At 55.0% G+C, this 20,941-nt stretch overlaps 8 protein-coding genes across 8 annotated transcripts; 4 read left to right on the forward strand and 4 right to left on the reverse strand.

Moving 5' to 3' along the window:
• Nucleotides 1-500: 500 nt before the first annotated feature.
• On the reverse strand, nucleotides 501-964 carry CCMA1212_010066 (uncharacterized protein; the record flags this gene model as incomplete). Its single annotated transcript, XM_073707121.1, has 2 exons — nucleotides 501-848; nucleotides 905-964. 2 exons carry the CDS (start codon nucleotides 962-964, stop codon nucleotides 501-503), a joined length of 408 nt encoding a protein of 135 aa, XP_073554357.1.
• A 3,134-nt stretch (nucleotides 965-4,098) lies between these two features.
• CCMA1212_010067 (putative beta-glucosidase A) lies at nucleotides 4,099-7,295 on the forward strand (the record flags this gene model as incomplete). The annotated part of the gene is made up of 3 exons (XM_073707122.1): nucleotides 4,099-4,106; nucleotides 4,551-4,835; nucleotides 4,892-7,295. The coding sequence occupies 3 exons, from the start codon at nucleotides 4,099-4,101 to the stop codon at nucleotides 7,293-7,295; spliced, it is 2,697 nt and encodes an 898-aa protein (XP_073554356.1).
• Nucleotides 7,296-9,054: 1,759 nt separating this feature from the next.
• On the forward strand, nucleotides 9,055-9,324 carry CCMA1212_010068 (uncharacterized protein; the record flags this gene model as incomplete). Its single annotated transcript, XM_073707123.1, has 1 exon — nucleotides 9,055-9,324. The coding sequence occupies one exon, from the start codon at nucleotides 9,055-9,057 to the stop codon at nucleotides 9,322-9,324; it is 270 nt and encodes an 89-aa protein (XP_073554355.1).
• Nucleotides 9,325-9,559: 235 nt separating this feature from the next.
• Nucleotides 9,560-11,483, reverse strand: CCMA1212_010069 (Uncharacterized protein; the record flags this gene model as incomplete). Its single annotated transcript, XM_073707124.1, has 3 exons — nucleotides 9,560-10,779; nucleotides 10,925-11,254; nucleotides 11,477-11,483. 3 exons carry the CDS (start codon nucleotides 11,481-11,483, stop codon nucleotides 9,560-9,562), a joined length of 1,557 nt encoding a protein of 518 aa, XP_073554354.1.
• Nucleotides 11,484-12,823: 1,340 nt separating this feature from the next.
• On the forward strand, nucleotides 12,824-14,005 carry CCMA1212_010070 (uncharacterized protein; the record flags this gene model as incomplete). Its single annotated transcript, XM_073707125.1, has 3 exons — nucleotides 12,824-12,950; nucleotides 13,013-13,032; nucleotides 13,094-14,005. The coding sequence occupies 3 exons, from the start codon at nucleotides 12,824-12,826 to the stop codon at nucleotides 14,003-14,005; spliced, it is 1,059 nt and encodes a 352-aa protein (XP_073554422.1).
• A 1,122-nt stretch (nucleotides 14,006-15,127) lies between these two features.
• CCMA1212_010071 (uncharacterized protein) lies at nucleotides 15,128-15,773 on the reverse strand (the record flags this gene model as incomplete). Its single annotated transcript, XM_073707126.1, has 3 exons — nucleotides 15,128-15,246; nucleotides 15,344-15,605; nucleotides 15,768-15,773. The coding sequence occupies 3 exons, from the start codon at nucleotides 15,771-15,773 to the stop codon at nucleotides 15,128-15,130; spliced, it is 387 nt and encodes a 128-aa protein (XP_073554423.1).
• A 2,668-nt stretch (nucleotides 15,774-18,441) lies between these two features.
• Nucleotides 18,442-19,146, forward strand: CCMA1212_010072 (uncharacterized protein; the record flags this gene model as incomplete). Its single annotated transcript, XM_073707127.1, has 1 exon — nucleotides 18,442-19,146. The coding sequence occupies one exon, from the start codon at nucleotides 18,442-18,444 to the stop codon at nucleotides 19,144-19,146; it is 705 nt and encodes a 234-aa protein (XP_073554424.1).
• Nucleotides 19,147-19,350: 204 nt separating this feature from the next.
• Nucleotides 19,351-20,363, reverse strand: CCMA1212_010073 (uncharacterized protein; the record flags this gene model as incomplete). The annotated part of the gene is made up of 4 exons (XM_073707128.1): nucleotides 19,351-19,880; nucleotides 19,939-20,013; nucleotides 20,071-20,145; nucleotides 20,210-20,363. 4 exons carry the CDS (start codon nucleotides 20,361-20,363, stop codon nucleotides 19,351-19,353), a joined length of 834 nt encoding a protein of 277 aa, XP_073554425.1.
• Between the last annotated feature and the right edge of the window lie 578 nt (nucleotides 20,364-20,941).

Here is a 20,941-nt window from a genome sequence, read left to right on the forward strand (position 1 = left end):
TTCCGCTTGCCGAGAGAACCACCAAAGTGATGAGGAGTCCATATTGGATAGCGGTGGAAAACCTCGATGCAGTCTGCAACAGAAAGGCAGACAGGAATCGCAAAAGGGCTGTCAATGGCGCCGGTGGCGTCTGCAGCTGCCTACGGAAGCCATTCGGCGTTTCTCGTCGAAGTTGGGAGAAGGACAGCAATAGTCTATATGTAATTGCAATCCTGAAAGCACATGCCTCCTGTTGGCCGACAATTTCACACGCTCGTTGCATGAGCCAGGATGCTGGGATCGACGCAGCAACAAGAGAAGCCAGCTCGGCTGCATCTTGAGGATTGCTACACGTAGGGACTAGTTAAATTGGGTATCCCGTGCGAATGGTTTGAAGGAAGCTGAAAGATGTGCCTTGGTCGCGATAGCGGCATCCCGTAATTGGAGCACGTAGAGCATATGCATGTATGCTGGGCAAGGCGAAACGGGCCGAACTGGTTCCAAGGCTGAGGAACGCCAGCCTAGATGGCCGACTGAAGCTCGAGCACGGCATCACCAGGCCGGCCCCGTTCTGCTTGCTCATTTCTGTTGACCTGTATCGGGGAGAGATGCCGTCTGCTGAAGCAATTTCTCCGGGCCCAGTGGAACGGCAACCCGGGGAGGCTGCCGTGAGAAGCGCGGACCTGGTCGTACGGGAACTGTAGGACCTCTGCTTGGAGCTCCTTGCAGATCCAAGCGAAGAACGCGAGCTTACCTGGTGTCTGGTGGTGTCTGTTTACCTTTGGAAGGGTGATGGTTGGGGCAGCTCTCCGCTTGGCACGTGTAGGCCGCGAGCCGGTGCGCAACGATGCAACGATGCAGCGTGCTCGCTTTGGCATGGTACTCAAGATCTGCTACTGCGCATGTACGGGATATTACTCCGTACGCCGTACCGAGTTTGCATTTGGGGAATCCTCAGCAGCTTTGTGTTTCCTCCATGCTGCATAATGAATGTACAGAGCAGCAGACAGTTCCTGGGGAAGGGGCTAAGAAGCGGCAGTCGACAGGATTGGTGGAAAGTTGTCAGATCCCTCCTCGAGAACAGAGCCCAGGATCTCGGGCGAAACTCCCCGATGGTCTTTTTGTGCACAGCAAACGGCCCGAACACAGTGGCGCTAAGCAAGGAGTCGTGAGGAGGCGCGTCCCCAGGCAATTGCATAGCAGTTAGTCAGGGCATCGGGGTAAATGCGGGGAGAACATGCGGGAGCGGAGCCGCGCCTGGATCGGCATTCTTTTTGCTGTTGATTTTCGCTGCAGGGATTTCCTTTTCTCCTCACGGTAAGGTGGTTTCAATGCTGTCCGACAAAGGAGAGTCGATACCTATGGAGCGTGCTGATCATGACCTGTAGTCCGGAGACACATGGCTTTCGTGCTGTCAGTGGCAACGTGCGACTCCTTGGCCATGTGCCGTCCAAATTGGGATGGTGTTTAGTGAGCTTCGGGACTTTTCCCCAAAGCTCGACTAATTAATGAGACCGGGATTTGGGTGCCTGTGTGGCGCTCGGGAGAGGCAACAAAGCCGGTGGCCGGGGGATGGATGGGGTTTATCCCCACGATGATGACAGCTCCGCAGCGGGTCGAGCAAAGATACCACCCCAAGATGCTCATCAGCGGACCTCGAGTGCTGGATGGCATCTGAGCCCTCGGTCTGGCAGGTTGAAAAGCCGCTTTACGTACTGGCATAATGGTGTTAGGACGACCACAGCGGTGGCTTGCGCCCGTAGAAATGTGTTGGTCGACAGCGTCCCATTGTGGCGGGTGCCGTGCGCTCATTGCCCGAGGCTCTTGATGCTGCCTCACCGCGGCTCCATGCTACCCTCGCCTCGCCTTGTATAAGTGCCTGTTGTCACATCAGCAAGACTGTACGGTTCGACTAGCAACACGTTGCAAGGAGCTGAACGATTGGGGATGGGCATTGAGTACGAAGTACTCGCAGTCAACAGTCAACACCACCTACCTAGGCTTCGTCACTTCTGTGTCCGCTGTCACTTGCTAAAGCAAGAAAGACAGCCTGCCTTGTGTGCCGCTCATCCAATCTAGCAGCGCCGATGCCAGCGTTGATGCGCTAACAAGCTCGCTTGGCCGGCCGTCTCCCGCCGAGATGGAAAATAACCCATGATGCTCGACTTCTAGCCGAGGTGCATTGGTGCGTAGGAACGAAGGCCACATCTCTCGAAGCAATGGAACGATCCATCTAGATCGGAAATATTAACAGCTGCTCGATGAACCTAGAAGGCGCCGATGGAGAAGTCACAATAGTTCCTCGTGACCTTGAGGCCGGGATAGTAGTACCTTTCTGTTCATCGACCCAACAAACCGCCCCGCAGGATGCGGAGAAGAGCTCCGTGCTGAGAAGAGGGCCGTGATGCCATGTCGGTTTACAGCCGAGAACATCGTGACTGAACTGTCGAGGCGCGCCTAGTTGACTGCGCTTGGCTCTCATCGGCCCTTCTCGTCGCCTTTTGCTCGTTGTCACGGCTTGGTTGTGCGGGACAAGGCTCAATGCTGTTAGCCCGCGCTCTCACTCGTTGTTTTCGTCCAACTGCTCCAGGACTCCCCCGCAGCTTTCGTCCAGTGCCTGGCAGATGCAACCCTCCTCAGTGAGCATCTCCAATGCGTTCAGGCACTCGTGTGGTCACCCTAGCCGTTGGTGCTCGTGGTGTTTTCGGTCAGAGACATGCCATGGAATGCTTGTCGTAGCGTGTTCTCGCCTTTCTCCGAGCAGGACGTCTCTGGCTAGTGCCGGGTGCACGACAGAGGCTCAGGTGATGTGCACAATGCTGGAGAATTCGTATTGTGCTCTGATAGATCGAGGCTGAAATGGATGAAGAAGCTGTTGTGGTACGAAAAGGGCATGAAAGGGAGAGACTTGCAATTGAAGCTCAGGAGGAGGAGCAGCTGCCATTGGCCAATGGTTCAGCCACAGGCAGCGCCCAGGTACCGCGGGTGGCAGCGAAGGTCCCCCTCCAGCGGGCTACTGTGTACCAGCACACAGAGGCTAGAGCTGCATGTTTGCCCAATGCACTCAGCCACCCTGTTTGCGGCGCTGGGAGCTGAACTGGAGGCGCTGAACACGCTGCTGCCGTGTTTGCTGAGGAGCGACGGCTGTAGGTGTACTTGCAGATGCACCCGCGGGTACCCGCGACCCTGGGACCTGTACAATGCAGTGCCTGGAGCTAGAGGAAGGAACCAGACGCCGGTCTCGCCATTGATCGTTCCTACCTTGAGCGACGAACTGCGCGATCGACGTTAATCCGACTTCCGACGACTTGATGATCGCTACGAGTAAGTCATAGCATCTCCTCTTCCATGATTCTGCTTCCAGACAGCCACCGTCTTTCTCTCGCCACGGCATCGCGATCGACAGAGCAACAGCACTGCAAGGTAGCATTGGACTGCCCAGCATCGGGCTCCTTTAGGCACCTCGCGCAGGTTGCACAGGCTAACTTGCAGTGCCGTCGCACTCCTCTTGGCCACTCAACGGAGCGTGGGAACACAAAAGCACCGGAGCCAGCCATGATTCTCACCAACCTGTCTTACTGCTGCTCGACGCATGGAGCGCTGAACTCGTCCGGATCCCTGCCAACGCGGTGCTACCATCACAGGCCTTGGCGCGGTGGGACCGGAACGGGCAACAAGAAATTGCTTGCTGCTCCTCCGCTCTGCTTCCCCGCGGATGGGCCACAGAAGCCAAGTCGTCTAGGGCCGGGGTCCAAGGATCTTAGCTCGGGCAGGGGCAAGGGGCGGAGAGAGACGTCGAGGCGGCGGCACCCAAGGCCGAGAAGGGATGCTAGCTGCAGCGCCGTCCTGAGCATAGTGCACAAAGTAAGGTAGGGAAGACGAGAACAAAGGGCATGGCATCGGTGCAAATTATTACTCTACAGAGCAGGGCGAGGGCGAAGGGGGTACCGGTGGGCATCAAGTCCTTACCGCTGGCGTCAACGCACCTGGGAATCGACTCTATCTCGGAGTATATATGCTGGGCTTCCGCCGCCCTCGTGAAGAGGAATTGCTCTTCTTCAAGCGAGATCCTCATCGCCAACCGCTGATCCCGAGTACCTTGGTCGCGGCCCGTTCATCATGAAGACGTTGTCAGTGTTTGCTGCCGCCCTTTTGGCGGCCGTAGCTGAGGCCAATGTACGTTCCCTTCTGCCCTGTTTCAACAGCACCGAGACATCGGCCCCCTCCCCTTTTGCTTTGAATGACTGCAGATTTCCCTCTCTGTTGGATTATCGGACGCCTGCAGAGTTGGCAGCCTGATTGGCTTTTGTGTCAATGCACTTGCAACTTGACGTCAACTCGCGGGTTTTCTGATTCACAGCCCCTATTCCCCAGCGAACCTCGTCCCTGATCGATTTCCACTTTCCCTTAATGCAGGAATCGGCACAGCTGAGCCAGGGAAAGCGGTTTGGACATATTTGGCAGGGCAATCTTGCATTATGTCGCTTTCACGTCGTTTACTGCTGCTGTTATATCTCGTCATGAAATCCTGTTGCTCGCTCTTCTTCCCTTTCTCTCCTCGCATCTCACAGCCTTCTGCGGCGCATCCAGTCATCTCCCATTTTCGCTATGAAGGCATCATTTCTTTTGGCTGCCTCCACGGCGACAATTTTGGATCTTGTGACGGCCGCTGACACTCGTTTGAACGCACAGCCCTACCCGCCTCCCCAGTCCAACCAAGCGTACTCGCCTCCTTTCTATCCTTCGCCATGGATGGACCCCAGTGCCCCTGGCTGGGAGCAAGCCTATGCCCAAGCTAAGGAGTTTGTCTCTGGCTTGACTCTCTTGGAGAAGGTCAACCTCACCACCGGTGTTGGGTAAGTTTTTTCATTCCGATGATCCCTGTGGTCATGTGTGTTAATCATTCTCGCAGCTGGATGGGTGAGAAGTGTGTTGGAAACGTTGGTACCGTGCCTCGTCTGGGCATGCGAAGCCTTTGCATGCAGGATGGTCCCCTGGGTCTCCGGTTCAACACGTACAACAGCGCTTTCGGCGTTGGCTTGACGGCTGCCGCCAGCTGGAGCCGACACCTTTGGGTTGATCGCGGTACTGCTTTGGGTTCTGAGGCAAAGGGCAAGGGTGTCGATGTTCTTCTCGGACCCGTGGCTGGCCCTCTCGGCCGCAACCCCAACGGAGGCCGTAACGTCGAGGGTTTCGGTTCGGATCCCTATCTGGCGGGTCTGGCCCTGGCCGACACCGTTACCGGTATCCAGAATGCCGGCACCATCGCCTGTGCCAAGCACTTCCTCCTCAACGAGCAGGAGCATTTCCGCCAGGTCGGCGAAGCTAATGGCTACGGATACCCCATCACCGAGGCGATATCTTCCAACGTTGACGACAAGACGATCCACGAGGTGTACGGCTGGCCCTTCCAGGATGCCGTCATGGCTGGTGTCGGGTCCGTCATGTGCTCGTACAACCAAATCAACAACTCGTACGCCTGCCAAAACTCCAAGCTCATCAACGGCTTGCTCAAGGAGGAGTACGGTTTCCAAGGCTTTGTCATGAGCGACTGGCAGGCCCAGCACACGGGCGTTGCGTCGGCTGCTGCCGGTCTCGACATGACCATGCCTGGTGACACCGCCTTCAACACGGGCGCGTCCTACTTTGGCAGCAACCTGACGCTCGCTGTCCTCAACGGCACTGTGCCCGAGTGGCGTATCGACGACATGGTCATGCGTATCATGGCCTCCTTCTTCAAGGTTGGCAAGTCGGTCGACAGCCTGATCGACACCAACTTTGATTCCTGGACAAATGGCGAGTACGGCTACGTCCAGGCCGCTGTCAACGAGAACTGGGAAAAGGTCAACTACGGCGTCGATGTCCGCGCCAACCATGCTAACCACATCCGCGAGGTTGGTGCCAAGGGAACCGTCATCTTCAAGAACAACGGCATCCTGCCCCTCAAGAAGCCCAAGTTCCTGACTGTCATCGGCGAGGATGCCGGCGGCAACCCTGCCGGCCCCAACGGCTGCAGCGACCGCGGCTGCGACGACGGCACTCTTGCCATGGAGTGGGGATCTGGTACTACCAACTTCCCCTACCTCGTCACCCCCGACCAGGCCCTGTCGAGCCAGGCTCTCCAGGACGGCACCCGCTACGAGAGCATCCTGTCCAACTACGCCATCTCGCAGACCCAGGCGCTCGTCAGCCAGCCCGATGCCATCGCCATTGTCTTTGCCAACTCGGATAGCGGCGAGGGCTACATCAACGTCGACGGCAACGAGGGTGACCGCAAGAACCTGACTCTGTGGAAGAACGGCGACGATCTCATCAAGACTGTTGCTGCTGCCAACGCCAAGACGATTGTCGTCATCCACTCGACCGGCCCCGTGATCCTCAAGGACTACGCTAACCACCCCAACATCTCTGCCATTCTGTGGGCTGGTGCCCCTGGCCAGGAGTCGGGCAACTCTCTGGTCGACATTCTGTACGGCAAGCAGAGCCCCGGCCGCACGCCCTTCACCTGGGGCCCCTCGCTGGAGAGCTACGGCGTCAGTGTTATGACCACGCCCAACAACGGCAACGGCGCTCCCCAGGACAACTTCAACGAGGGCGCCTTCATCGACTACCGCTACTTTGACAAGGTGGCTCCCGGCAAGCCTCGCAGCTCGGACAAGACTCCCACGTACGAGTTTGGCTTCGGACTGTCGTGGTCCACCTTTAAGTTCTCCAACCTCCACATCCAGAAGAACAACGTTGGTCCTATGAGCCCTCCCAACGGCAAGACGATTGCGGCTCCCACTCTGGGCAGCTTCAGCAAGAACCTCAAGGACTATGGCTTCCCCAAGAACGTTCGACGCATCAAGGAGTTCATCTACCCCTACCTGAGCAGCACCACCTCTGGCAAGGAGGCGTCGGGCGACCTTCACTACGGCCAGACTGCCAAGGAGTTCCTCCCTGCCGGTGCCCTGGACGGCAGCCCCCAGCCTCGCTCTGCGGCCTCTGGTGAGCCCGGCGGCAACCGCCAGCTGTACGACATTCTCTACACCGTGACCGCCACCATTACCAACACCGGCTCCGTCATGGACGACGCCGTTCCCCAGCTGTACCTGAGCCACGGTGGCCCCAACGAGCCCCCCAAGGTGCTGCGTGGCTTCGACCGCATCGAGCGCATTGCTCCCGGCCAGAGCGTCACGTTCAAGGCAGACCTGACGCGCCGTGACCTTTCCAACTGGGACACGCAGAAGCAGCAGTGGGTCATCACCGACTACCCCAAGACTGTGTACGTGGGCAGCTCTTCCCGCGACCTGCCCCTGAGCGCCCGCCTGCCATGAGGGAGACGAGTTATGATGTGAATGTTTTTGTATAAGTAACCAATAGTATTAATTCAGATAATAAAGCTCGTGAAGTATGCTTGTTCGACCCTCTTGATGTGTGAGAGTGTGTATCACTCCAAGTTTGTAGCTTTGACGCCGCCTCGAGATACCTTGGTATGAAGTGTATCACAAGACGTTGTGGAAGTTGTTCGAAAGGCGAGTGATTGACATTTTCCAAAAAATTTCTTGTTTAGTACCTAGGGTGTGATTATCGCTGTTTGGTGAATGCATCCGTTAACCTGTTCGCTGTGCCGAGCAGCTTCCTTAGTGTAGCTTTCATCCTCGGTCAACTTGGCCATTGGCTGAGATGATGACAAAGGGTCATAGTGCAGTCGAAAGAAGAGGCGATGAAGGGAATCGAACAAATCATGCTCAGAGCCAATAAATAAGGTAACGAAAAGAGTGGACGAGTGACGTCTCACCGCTGCTGCATCTGCCAAAAGTGACGGCGGTTGATGAAATGGCAGCTTTCGCGCAGCTTCCAAGCCCAGCTTTGCCAGCTTGTGACAAGCCTGGGCGCTTAAAACGGCAGAGGTGGTCCGACGGAGGGACGATATTTTGGGGTGTCTTGGAAGATGGTGTTGTGTGATTGGGTGGAAAGGGTAAGAGGTGATATTTGATTGGATGAAGGGAGTCGAGGAGGTTGTGTTTGATTGGGAGGGAAAAGACCGGGGTCGAGACCCTTGTTGCTGTTTTGGGCGGTTTATTTTTGTGATTTGATGCGGATGGCTGGATTCGATGTGATGGAAGGGATTGAATCCGGGGGCATGGGACGGCTGATGCTGCTTTCTTTCTTTTTTTTTTTTTTTTCTCCTCATTCTTCGCTTTTCTTTCCTGCTCTTCTTGATCCTGAATTCTTACTTTCCTTGGAGATTTGAACGAGCACGACGAGATATTACATTGCAAAAGGACAAAGCCCTGATTCTGATTCGTCCTAAACAGGCCTCCGCGTTTCGACCGACAACGCTGAGACGCGGACTGTAAGACGAGCGTCCCACCTCGGATTCACTTGCGACAAGCGGGCTTCAAAGCAGCAGCTTCAGCTTCAGATAACCCGTTTCCCGGCCTTTGCGTTCGCGATCCTCTTTGGTCAAAGGATACGTGATTTCAGCTTGGGTGTTGAGCTGGTGAGATCGACGGGACCCCGTTGCTCTGTATGTAGCATCATGCATCGGATTGCATTCCTCGATCGAAACGGAGACGGGCCCATGTTACGGAGCTGCTGGGAACCTGTGAAGCTAATCTTGCTTTTTCCAGGTTTCTGCTTGTTTCGACTGCGTCCAGGCTTTGAGTGTGTTTTAGCCTGCGGCGCGCGGGGGGGGTTTCGCATAACTTTTTCTGTTACTTTAGGTTGATACCCCCTTCTTTTTCTCGCGTTTCTTGGTTCCTTTCTTTCCTTTCTTTTCCTTCATTCATTTCTTCTTGGCGGGCGCCTTTTTCTTTGGTGAGCGTGTGTGATTCTCGGTTTTCACTCTTCCTTTTCGTTCTTCTTGGGCTTCATATCAAACTCGCTGGGCGAGTCCTTTTTTCCCACGATCTTTACTTTTGGGGGATACATTCGCTTGCGATAAAACTCCATCTCCATCACGACGATTTTGCAAAAGTCAATTCGTTGCCGAATTACCTACACGCTCAAAACACACAACAACCCACAACCTCACCCCACCAAACAAACAAAGCAAACAAACAAAACCCGCATATCCAAAGACAAAAGAAAATGGGCAACAACCTCTCCTCGACCTTCGAGCCAGACCTCTCCAAGGTGGTCCTCAGCCCGACGGACCGCCACGCCGACATCATTCTGGGCGTGACCTGGCTGCTCGTCATCTACGCCCTCGTCATGGTCTGGACGACGTGCGCGCTCGTGGACCGCTGGAAGGGCCCGCAGGACAGGATACGTGTGGGGGGAGGAAGGGTGATGATGGCGGTTGTGATGTCGGCGGCGTGGCCTGCTGTGGTGGTGTATCTGGCAATGGCGAGGTCGTGATGCGAACAAAGTATAGTTTGTGGGAGGGGGAGGGGAGAAGAGGGAGGGAAACGAGATGAGACGCATGGGATTTTTATGAGTCGTGGCTGAGGGGGTTGGGTATTCTGGGACTTTCTGGTGGGAGAGGATGGAGGAGTGTTGGTATAGATTTGATACCGTGCCGTTCGCTGGCAAATCTTTCTTGATGTCTTTGTTTCTATGCTGTGAACATCACATAATACATCGTCTATTCCCGTCATCCCACCAAGGTGTTCCGCCGGCTCTTGTCCGGCCGCGTGTCCTTGCGCCCAATGATGCTCTCCAGCGTCTGCTCCAACGCCTTCGCATCGTATCGCCCGCCCTTGCCCTGCCCGTCTTTCGGCCCGTACAACCTCGTCGTGTCAATCCCCAGCTCCGCAAACACCTGCCTATTGACGACGGGACTCGTAGGCCCCTCGACGTAAATGACATGCGTCACGTACTGCGCATACTCGGCCCTGCTCGGCCGCGGCAGGCCCCTCGAGTCGGCGCACGCGTTTGCAATCGTCGCCACAAAGTCCAGCCCGGAAAAGGGGTCGGTCGACGGCCCCGTCTCGCGGTCGACGGTGCCGTTGAGGACGAGGATCTTGTTCCGGATCAGCGGGCTGGCGACGGCCTCGCCCACGCCCTTGAGCACGAGGCTGGGCACCAGCGACGTGAAGAGCGAGCCGATGCTGTAGATGACGGTGTGCGCGCCGCGCAGGGCGTCGAGCACGCGCGGGTTCGCGGGCAGCCGCATCTCCTGGCCGTACGGGTTGATGTACCAGATGCGGTCGATGCGGCAGGGGAGGTCCTCCTCGTCCTGCTTGGACACGGCGATGGCCGGGCGGCGCAGCGCGGGGAGGCTGCCGGGGAGGTTGGCGTCCTCGACGTCGCTCTCGTCGAGGTCGTGGTTCGTCGACAGCGCGGGCGTGTGCGTTCCGGGGCTGGGGCCCGGCAGCGGGACGGCGGCCGTCGGGGCGCTGGGGTGCGAGATGTCGTTCTGGCCGGTGATGACGGTGCCGTCGACGAGGCCGGCGGCGATGTGGTGCGCAAAGTTGGTGTTGAGCGCCGGCAGGACGGCGACGCTCTCGGGAACCGCGCAGATGGAGCTCAGCAGGCAGATGGCGGCCTCGAAGCTGCCGGTGAAGAGGCGGGCGCCCGTCAGGAACAGGTTGCCGACGCTGGAGCCGGAGTAGTCGAAGCGGCTGGTCGGCCGCATGCGCTTGACGACCTCGAGGTTGAAACTGTTGAAGAAGGACCGGACGAGCTCGCGCTTGGGCGAGGGGATGGCGAGCCACAGCGGGTGCGTGCCCTCGACGATGTCGAACCACTCGGCGCGGGCGGCGGCGTACGAGGGCGGCAGGCGGTGGTTGAAGAGGTGCTTGATGGCGGCCGTTTCGGGCTTGTTGTCGGCTGGGATGAGGCGGACGAGGCGGGAGCGGACGTCTCCGATGCCTGGGGCGGGTCAGAGTGTGAGATGATGTAGAGGGATGAGCGATATGAGGATCGAACAGTGAGTGCTATGAGGGACAAAGAGGGATGCGAGAAGGCAAGAGTGATGTGAGGGACAAAGAGTGATGTGAGAGGACATCAAACTCACCTGGCCCTCCAAACACGCGGATAATCTCGCTCGTGCTGCCGCCGTTGTCCGAGATGGGAATCACGTAGCTCAGCGTCGCCGCGCTGGCCCGCCGGACGCCCTCAAACACGTCGACGAGGCTGTTGGCCGCGCTGCCGCCCGAGAAGACGACGATGCCCGTCCTGGCCGCCGCCGCCGCCGATCCGGATCCGGGGCCGGGGCTCGACGGGATCCGGGACAGCGGCGGTCGCGGCACCGGTCCCACCGCCGGCTGGGGAGGCTGGAGAGAGTCTTGGACCAGGATCTGGGCCATGCTTGGTGGATGGATCAGGGAAGGCGTTGGATTGACCGCTGCGTGATGAAGCTGTGGAGAGGTCAGCGGGCTGCAGGAGTGCGTGTATGGATGCAGGTCGATATGAGAGGTTTGATGCTGGCTTACGAGTTGAGTGTGTAAGTCTATAGTTGCTGTTCTATCATTTACATCGGTTCCTGGCTCATCCGGCGTCTAGTATCTCTCTTCTTAAACCACAGAAAATACTCATGGACAGGTGTCCTGTTGAGGCCGCCTCATACGTGTCATTTACTTGTGATTACTGCCTCAGAGCAGCAAAAAACGAGGCTTTGTCCGGATGGTTTGATGAGCAGAGGATTGCACAGCCGCCAACTTGCCTGGATATAGACCAAGTCCAGCGGTTGCTGCCACGTTGGAAGATTCAGTGGCTTACTAAGTTTCCGTGTGGTTTAGATGGGCTTACAAGTACATGTACCCCGGGAGCAGGATGCTCGCTTAATCGCATAGGGAGCCAGTTTCAGGTCAGCACTTGATCTGACAATCTTGACTCAAGTCTTGGATCTGACGACGTTGAAGAAACAACATGGACAAAGCAAAGCATGGCCATCAAGGACTAAGCACACCAACTCAGCTGTCACCATCTTCAACTCAAGCCACGATGCAAATCCATCGTATGGACTATGGCTTCATGGCTGCCGAGCCTCAGGTGGCGCCGGATCTTGACCCCGATCCGCCCTTCTAATCCCCGGCTCGTCTCCAACTGGTCGAATCCGCAACTAACTGGAGCATCTTTGCCTAGAAGAGCAATCAACTCCTCTTCTGGATTTCTAAGCCGGCTATTGGTAGGACGCATTTTGCATAGTTCGACCACTTTCGATTACCAATTGAACACTCGCTGCCCTCAACTCCCGTTGTAACGAAGGACGCTGCATCCTTGTCAACCCCGTCTGGCCTCGACTGACGTTTGCCTCACTGCACGGAAAGTTCCGCAGACGTGGGACCATCACGCAGATTCGAGATGAGAATGCGAGTTTTCCAGCGATGAATTGGCACTCATCCATCTGCTGTTGTGGTTGCGCATCGAGATGTTTCGACGTGGCTTCGCTGGTGTTTGCATGACGTGTTCGACATGTCAACCACGGGGGTCAACCATTGGGTCAACCACGGGGGGTGGCCAGCAGCCAGAGTGCGTCCATGATGGTGCTGAAAGAATCCTCGGCTCGAACAGCCGGTCAGTGGATCGGGGATCGCGTTAAACGTGCTCTCAAGGTTGCAACTTACAAATCCGATGACATGGGCCTACTTTTTGGCGTCAAAGTCAAAAGGTGGAACTGCGGGTTGTCTGCATACCAGGATGCGCGAGTCGGCGGAAACTGAAGGAAATGCCACGAAGCTACATATACCGGGGCCTCGATCCCCAGTTTTGCCATCGGGCGATTCTGTCAAGCAGCTTAAACTGATCTCCCTCCTCATCCCCAACTCATTACTTGTGTCGAGTTCTCTTTGAGTCTTGTCTAAAGTCTCAATTCGTTCGTTGCTGGTAAACAGACGAAACACTGCGACCCATCTCCGTCACAATCCCGATTTCTGAGCCAACTTCATATCACATCACATCACATCACATCACAATGGCCTCCATCGCAGTTCCCAAGACCGTCAAGCAGTGGAACGTAGTTTCAGGAACCGGCTTCGATGGCCTCAAGTTCTCCGAGCAGCCTCTGCCCGAGCTTGGTGACAGCCAGGTCCTGGTGAAGAGTGAGTCTACTGTCGAATTGTCATGACAGTTCCATGTTCTAGTGCTGACACGGACATTGCAGTCGAGGGCGCATCTCTCAACGTGAGTTGACCGGCAATCTATGCTCTCTATGAAACAACAGTCCCTGACTAGGCGTGAACAGTACCGTGATCTCATCATCGCCAGGGGCGAATACCCCTTCGGCGTGGCCCCCAACGTCATCCCCGGATCTGATGGCGCTGGAACCGTCGTCTCCGTCGGCAAGCACGTCAGCCGCTTCAAGCCCGGCGACAAGGTCATCACCGTCTTCAACCAGGGCCACCTGGGCGGCAGCCTCACGCCCCAGTCCGTCGCCACGGGCACCGGCGGCGTGCGCGACGGCACGTTCCGCAACTACGGCGCCTTCAGCGAGGAGGCCCTCGTGCGCTGCCCCTCCCACCTGACGCCCGTCGAGGCCGCGACGCTCACCTGCGCCGGCCTGACGTCCTGGAACGCCCTCTTCGGCTCCGCCGACCACGTCGTGCGCGCCGGCCACTGGGTGCTCGTCCAGGGCACCGGCGGCGTCAGCATCTTCGCGCTGCAGTTTGCAAAGGCCGTCGGCGCAAAGGTCATTGCCACGACGGGCTCCAAGGACAAGGAGGCGCTGCTCAAGAAGCTCGGCGCGGACCACATCATCAACTACAAGGAGGACCCCAACTGGGGCCAGACGGCCAAGAGCCTGACGGGCGGCCGCGGCGTGGACCACGTGGTGCAGGTGGCCGGCGCCAAGGAGATGGAGCAGAGCATCGCCGCCGTCAAGATGGAGGGCATCATCGACATCATCGGCTTCGTGGGAGGAACCGCGGACAAGGAGCCTGGGTTCCTGCAGTGCCTGAGCAACCTGTTCACGGCGAGGGGCATCCTCGTGGGCAGCAGGACGCAGATGGAGGAGATGCTCGAGGCGATTGAGGCGCACCCCGAGGCGCTGCGGCCTGTGGTGGACGACAAGGTGTTTAAGCTGGAGGAGCTCAAGGAGGCGTACGAGTACCAGTGGTCGGGCAAGCACTTTGCCAAGGTTGCTCTCAAGATTGACTAGATGCGTTTAGTCTAGAGCAAATAAAAGCGCGAACAGGATTTGCAGATTTCGTTGAGGCGAGTTTATGCGACCTGGACCGATGTTTGGGCATGTCGTGGTCATTGAGTGAACAGTTGCACGACTACGTGAAATGCGAAGAACATGAAACGTGTGTTTATTCGTTTCTATTGCCACTTGTTGCCATTGTAAGAGATTGAGAGATTTTTTTCATCCAAGAATTTTTTCATCCTTCAAGGAATTCTTTCATCCTTCAAGAGACTCTTTCATTCATCAAGTCTCTTTCATGAATGGACACTGCAAGTCGAACCACAAATCGTCTCCCTGAACACTCACAGCCGAACAATTTCATCGCCGTTCGTTCACCTCTCAACCACACACCCATCCAACTCAACGTCATCTGACCATTCGCAAGCGCAGCAGTGCATAAGCCGCTTTTGCACGACATATTCGTGTCTTCGCTACCATTCAACCACCATACCTTACCTACACACTAATTCTTCACCGAGTGTTGGGGCGTACAGCATGAGGCGAATGGACGCCATCATGTCATGATCAGCCAAGCTTTTCCATCTACTTTACACCGATGCCGGACTATCGGGGCCATTGGAGTCCATGAGGCGGTCATGCCATGTCCTCATGTAGTGTGCATGAAGTAATAGGATCACAGTGAACAGATGATTGTCCTTGTGTGTTGCAATTGACGCGTATTCGTTTGCCTCGCTGGCGCTGTTGCTCTCATTTACTACCGTACATGAATTATTACCACTCCCCCCGTTCGTCAACGTGTATATGTATGTATACATGTATGCATCATCATTAAAAAAAAGACCGTCATAAAAGAAAAACAAATCATCGCCTTGCCTCGCCTCGCCATATCCATTAAGACCGAGAATGCCCGTTTCTCCCAATGCCAATAAAGTTACCCTTCATAATGCGTTGTGCGCGTGCGGCAGTCCAGTGTACCTGATTCCCATAATAAACTCCACCGTGTAAGGAATGAAAAATGATAGAAAAAAAAAAGAGTTTAATGCTGGCAAAACTTGCGGTGAAGCAGACCAGATCATAGTAGAGGGGATGGAAAAAAAAAAAAAGGGGGGGGTGAAGAATATGGAGCCCGACTTTTTAGTCCTTGTAGTCGCACTTCATGCTCCAGGCTTGCCAGCCGTCGGCGCTGTTGAAGCATTGGCCCGTGGCGAGATTCGTTTCGCCGGCGGTGCACTTGTCGTCGGTGTAAGCCGTGACTACCATCAAGCCCCAAGTCAGTCATACAAGCAAATCTACAAACTAGAACCCTAGATATGGGAAGGGTAATAAAGACAGAGGGAGAGGGATTCTTACAGGTGCAGCCCTTGTTAATGTCCGTCAAGCTCAGCGACAGCGGCTCCTCGCCGTTCAGGCCCTTGCACTCGCCATTGGCAAAGTCGTCGTCAATGACAGTCCAGACGCCGAGGTTGCCGTCGTGGCAGCCCTCGGCGCTGTAGAGGCGGAAGTCGGCGACGTGGGCGTTGCGGGGGATGAAGAGGGCGTTGGTAGAGGTGATGAGGGTGGTGGCGGCGACGAGGAGTGCGAGGAGTTGCATTTTGGGCGGTTGGTTGAGGAGCTTTGAGTGAAGAGGATGGAAAAGTTGGCGGTGAAGAGGAAGAATAGGATGGAGAGAGCTGAGTAGGTAGTTGATTCGGCAGTGATATTGAGTTTTGAGTTGTCAGATTGATCGAGGCTCAGGGTTCCCAGCTCTCCTCTTTATACTTTTCTTCAAGGGGACCCCCATCAAAAGCCCCCCCAACTCAAACAAAGCCAATGCCATGACGAAAAGGCAAAAAAATTCACCAAAAAAAGAATGAACACAGCATTAGGTGCCCCAAGATAGTGCAAGTGGAGGCGCAAAGAAAAGCAAGCTGCAGTGTTCCTCCCGGAATACGAATCGCCGTCTTGTCTCTGGGCCTTGCTCGTGGCCCTTCAGCTGCAACAGCCGCACTGTACGTATCCATTCCGCAAGTATCACTCTTTGCTCACGCCTCTTCTACATACAGCAATGGATGAAAGCATGAGATATGGATAAGATACTTGTGTTAAAGGGCAGCCACAGTGCGCAGACAAGACGCCGTCCCGCGTGACCCCCAGCTCATCGACTCCCTTCGTCAAAGCTCCGTCTTTTCTTCTTCCTTCTGATTGTAGATAGAGTTCGAGTCCAAAAACAGCTCCGCCGATCATCCAGTTCTCCAGCTTTTCTTGTCCAATGATCGATGCCTGCTTGCAAGGACCCCCAGTTTCGGAGACCAGGGTTAAAAATCACGAGGTTGGGCGAAGCGAGGCTCTGTCTGTCTGTCTGTCTGTCTATGCGTGTCTCTCCTTCTTACATACATGCAGCTCCACCAGAGAGGTCGGACCCTCGCCTTTCTGTTGCAGTGCCGCCATTCCCTCTTCGTGTATGTACGAATATGGAGTCCTCTGCTGTGCTGTATGCTGCAAACGTAGAGATGCGTATTTCGGTGGCAATGTTGAATACGATTCAGGGTTGCAATTCTTTCCCATCGAATTCCTGTGCTCCAGAAGGCGGTGCTTTTTTTCTATTCTAGTTTTCTATTTTTTGCATCCTCTTACGGGTGCTTGATGCGAGGGTCGGCCCTTCTGATGTCATTCCGTGCGGATCGCGGGTTTGACATCACCGACTTTGCTTCGGGCTGAGGTGAGTGTAAGACATGACATGCGGTTGCTGATCCCCCGGTATTACGGGGGGCCTTGAATTATGAAATTTGTTCAAGCATAATTTCTTGCGTTGGGACTTCACGAAGCAAGTGTTTCCTGAATGAAATGAAATACGAACGAGCTGTGATGTGACGGGAGACGCAGAAAGATGGAAGAGGAACAAGGCATTTGATCGAAGCATTTGCTTCTTTGCATCTTGTCGGCATTCCCGCGCCACTGCGATCTGCCGTGTCACCACCACAAGCACAGCCTATCTAGCAAGCAATCAAGGTGGCCGGGCAACTCGTTTTTTTTTATGCATGTCCTACAAGCATGTACGTATATGGCATAATGAAAACAAGCCATCGTCGAACCATTGCTTGTACACCGCACGACGGGGCACTTACTCCCTGCCTACACATATACATTCATACAGTAGTACAGTGCCGTATGAGACATCTTGGACATGTAGACAATCCACAGCCCCCATTGCCAAGAAGAATGCACTGGAGCATCTCGTGGAAACGTGCATCTTACGACTCGTACGTTGCCATGGCGAAGCCGACACGCCCGCATCAACCGTACTACGTACGCCAAAGACACGGCGGAAAGGAGATGTCGGGTCCGAAAAGGCTTGCGTGGATCGCATGATTTTGCCCTCCGGACATTTGCACACCTCGGTGTGGAAAGCCAGGTGTAGACGTAAGACAGGATTACGGCGTAGGCGACCGGGACTAGTCATAACATGGGTTGAACGTCCAAATATAGGCAGTGCCGCGGAGCCTTTTTTTTTTTTTTTTTTTTTTTTTTTTTTTGCTGGCGTGCAGACGTCATGGGATGGGACTGATGTGGAACTGCTGCCATTGATTACGTGGTTTGTTGGAACCGGCCTTCATGAATGTTTGGAGAATGGCTGGTTTGCGAGATATAGTGCTAGTGGTGATGCTTTGGGGTAGCTTGAGGGAGTTGACGCCTTCGTTTGGGCTCGGCTCGGGGTAGTTTTGTGCTCTTTGAATTGAGTTTCGGAGGGTTGGTTGTGCGTGGCTTGACTTGGGTTGGCTTGGGATGGGCTATAGTGTTGTCAAGTTGATCGGTTGAACGGTTGATGATAGTTGTATGGAGTATACAAGACTCGCTGCAGAAGCCAAAAACTGAAGAGTATATAAGAGACCCGAGTGAAGCCAAGAGACTTCGGTTTAACCCATATTACCCCCCCAATGCCTCGGTAGGAATTCAATCGAGAGTGGTTCACTACGCACTCAGCCATCGATCCCGAATCTCAACGATGCTCTGCAGTCGAGTGGAAGAAAAGTCTGTAGCACTCGTCTGCGTGGGTATGTCAAGGAAGCATTTCTTCTGCCCTGAAAGGAGCATTCTTTGTTATATATTGATAGCGCTTTATACAATTTCACTTACAATCTAGAACAGAGTAGCGGGTTTGTTCAAATGGTCGTGTGCTTGAACACGTGTGAACTGTCAGGCATGTTCAACTTCAACATCATGAACACATAGAGAGAGTTGCTTGAGAAAAGACGCAAAACGCAGTCTCAATTAGCAGGAGTATCAGCCTCCATGAACAACAATAGCATTCAATTCATTCCCGTGCCAGGTGTAGTTAAACGGTGCATATAATCTACGAAGCTGCCCGGTTACTCGATCTAATCACCAACTCACACTTCCACAACAAACACCATCTCCAACACTCTCAAGCGCCCCATCCCATATCCCAGCCCTACCAAATCCTCTCCAAGATGCCTTGCACATCTCTCCCCTACCCCATCTCCCGTAGCCCCAGCCCCTCCCGCCTCACCTCCCACATCCAGTCCCAACGCACTCCCTATCCCATCCCCCCCTATCCCGTCTCTCACGGCCCCAGCTCAGCCCTCTCCCACTCCGACATCTCAGAACTCGCACTCCCCGGCCCTCTCCTCCCCGTCGACCCCCGCCCCTTCCAGACCCTCCAACTAATCGGCCTCAAACACAGCGCCTACACCTCCTACATCCCGCGCTCCGGCCCCAGCTCCCCCCTCTTCTACCCCGTCGACCCCCCCAGCGGCCCTCCCAGCCCAACGCACGACTATTTCGGCGACAAGGACTACCCTCCTCGGTCCCTGCTCCTCACCGAATCCCTCGTCGAGACGCTCCACACGGCGCTCAGCATCGACATCGTGGACGAGCTCGGCATCGTGGTTATCCTGCCCCCGACGTTCTCTCGGCCGCCGCAGTGGGAGACTACGCCTTATTCGCCGGAGCCGGAGCCCAAGGGAGAATTCATTGAGTTGCTTGCGTATGGACCGAATGCTGGTGTAAACCCAAAGTATCTTTCCGACGCGGCGTTTATGGTTGAGATTCGGGATGAGGCGAAGCTGGTGGAGAATATTGGGGAGGGGTTGACGTTCCGCTCGTTGAGGCATATGCTTGAGGCGTATTATGAGCTTCTCTACGGGTCGGATTGATCTGCCTCTGGATGAGGGTTGCTTTGTATTGTGTTTGTTTGTTTCTTTGTTTAAACTTTTTCGAGAGCCATAGACATACGGATAAATTCACAGTTGAGATTAGCATCTTCCCAATGACATGTTGTTACATCGCGGAGTAAAACCAAAGCATTCCATCTCTTTCATCGCCAACGTTCATCTTCTTCCTGTCTCTTCACTTCTCATTCACCACCCCTTTTTGGCTCCCCGCACCAGTTCCAACAACAGCTGTACAAGAGCATAGACGATCTGTAGCAGTATACAAATCCCAACGCCAACCCCAGAGAAGAATGTCGGCAGACCTTCCTCCTCCTTCCACGTTTGAGTTTTGTCTCGTCCAATTCCTAGAGCGGTGACTTCGGTCTTTACCTCCGAGGTTTGATCCACTGGAGCGGCGACTGGGACAGGCGTAATTGCATTGACGGCAGCGTCTTGAACAGGCGCACGAGGCTCATCCTTCACACTCGGAGTAGTGCTTGTGTGAGGAACAGCCAATGGTTCATCAGTAGCAACGACACTCTCCACCGATTCCTGGCGCACTGGAAGCCGAGGCGAAGCAGGCGGAGGCGACGGCGACGGCGAAGGAGTAGGGTACACCGCAACGGGGAGAATGCGAGTGAGCCGGAAGCTGTCAAAGACGGCGCGATCATGTTCCCAGCAGAAATTGTACGAAGGAGCGTCGACGCGGTTGTTGCAGTTTTGGATGTGGCATTTGTCTGAGCCAATTCGTGTAAGTATGGGAAAATACGGGGGTGGGTTTTGAAGAGGTCTTACGTTGGAGGCATAGACGCCTGGAGGAGGAGGACTGATCGATTCGTGACTTGCAGCCCTCAACGACACACGTCGAATCTATTTATTGTAATAAGCCGTCTGTGAGTGAGGAATTTCTGGAATGGGAAAACACACGTTCATGGCAAAAGGCATCCGAAGACCTCTTTTCAGCGCAGCACAGGCCCAGACCGGGACTCAATGAACAGCAATCTGCAACAGCCGTCAGATGACGAAATCTACCCGGGACTACAAGGAATGAAAGGAGTGAAAATACGCCTGTGGCAGAACTTGGAGTTTCTTGTCTCGCCGTCGTGAGACTTGGACATGCGCTCGCGATGGCAATCAGGGGCGTTGCACGTCTTTCTCGGCCTGGAGCTATGGCGGCTGGAGCGACTGGAGCGGCGGCTGAAGAGTGGATCGCGCGCCATGGTGGGATTCTCAATGTTTTGATAATACGAGTGATTGCAGCAGATGATGGGAGCTGTCTTGGTTGTAGGCTGGGGTTGGAATTGATGAAGCTTGTGAAGGAAGCGATTGTTATTGGGATGGAAGTTGATGGGATGACATTGGCTAAGATATACCTGGCGCAGGGCTCAGTGCGAAATTGACTTCTCCTTGACATGACCTCCAAGACCAACTCAGCGGGTTGAAAGCGTAAAACTTTGTCTTTGGATGCATCTCCTGAGTGAAGCCCATGTTGCTGCGTCTTTGAGCGAGGGGAGCCTGCATGTGGCGCCGCAGCGGACGACAGACATTGCGGTTGAAGAGTAGACAGGATTCGTATATATGCAGACTTGCCGCTTCATCAAACAGTTTCATCTTCATTTTTTTTCGATTCACCAAGTTGTTGTCTGTAGGGAACCTGATTGTCTGTGCAAAAGGCATGGATTCACTCGTAATGTCAAGCCTGGTGATTTCCGGCTTTGTTTGACCCCTGCCTTTGTATATAACCGTTTGTCGATGGCATCAACCAGCCAGACATTAATCAGTGAATCAAGTAGTCGAG

The sequence above is a fragment of the Trichoderma ghanense genome (genome assembly GCF_004382785.1).
Source record: "Trichoderma ghanense strain CCMA-1212 chromosome Unknown scaffold_21, whole genome shotgun sequence".
NCBI lineage: Eukaryota > Fungi > Ascomycota > Sordariomycetes > Hypocreales > Hypocreaceae > Trichoderma > Trichoderma ghanense.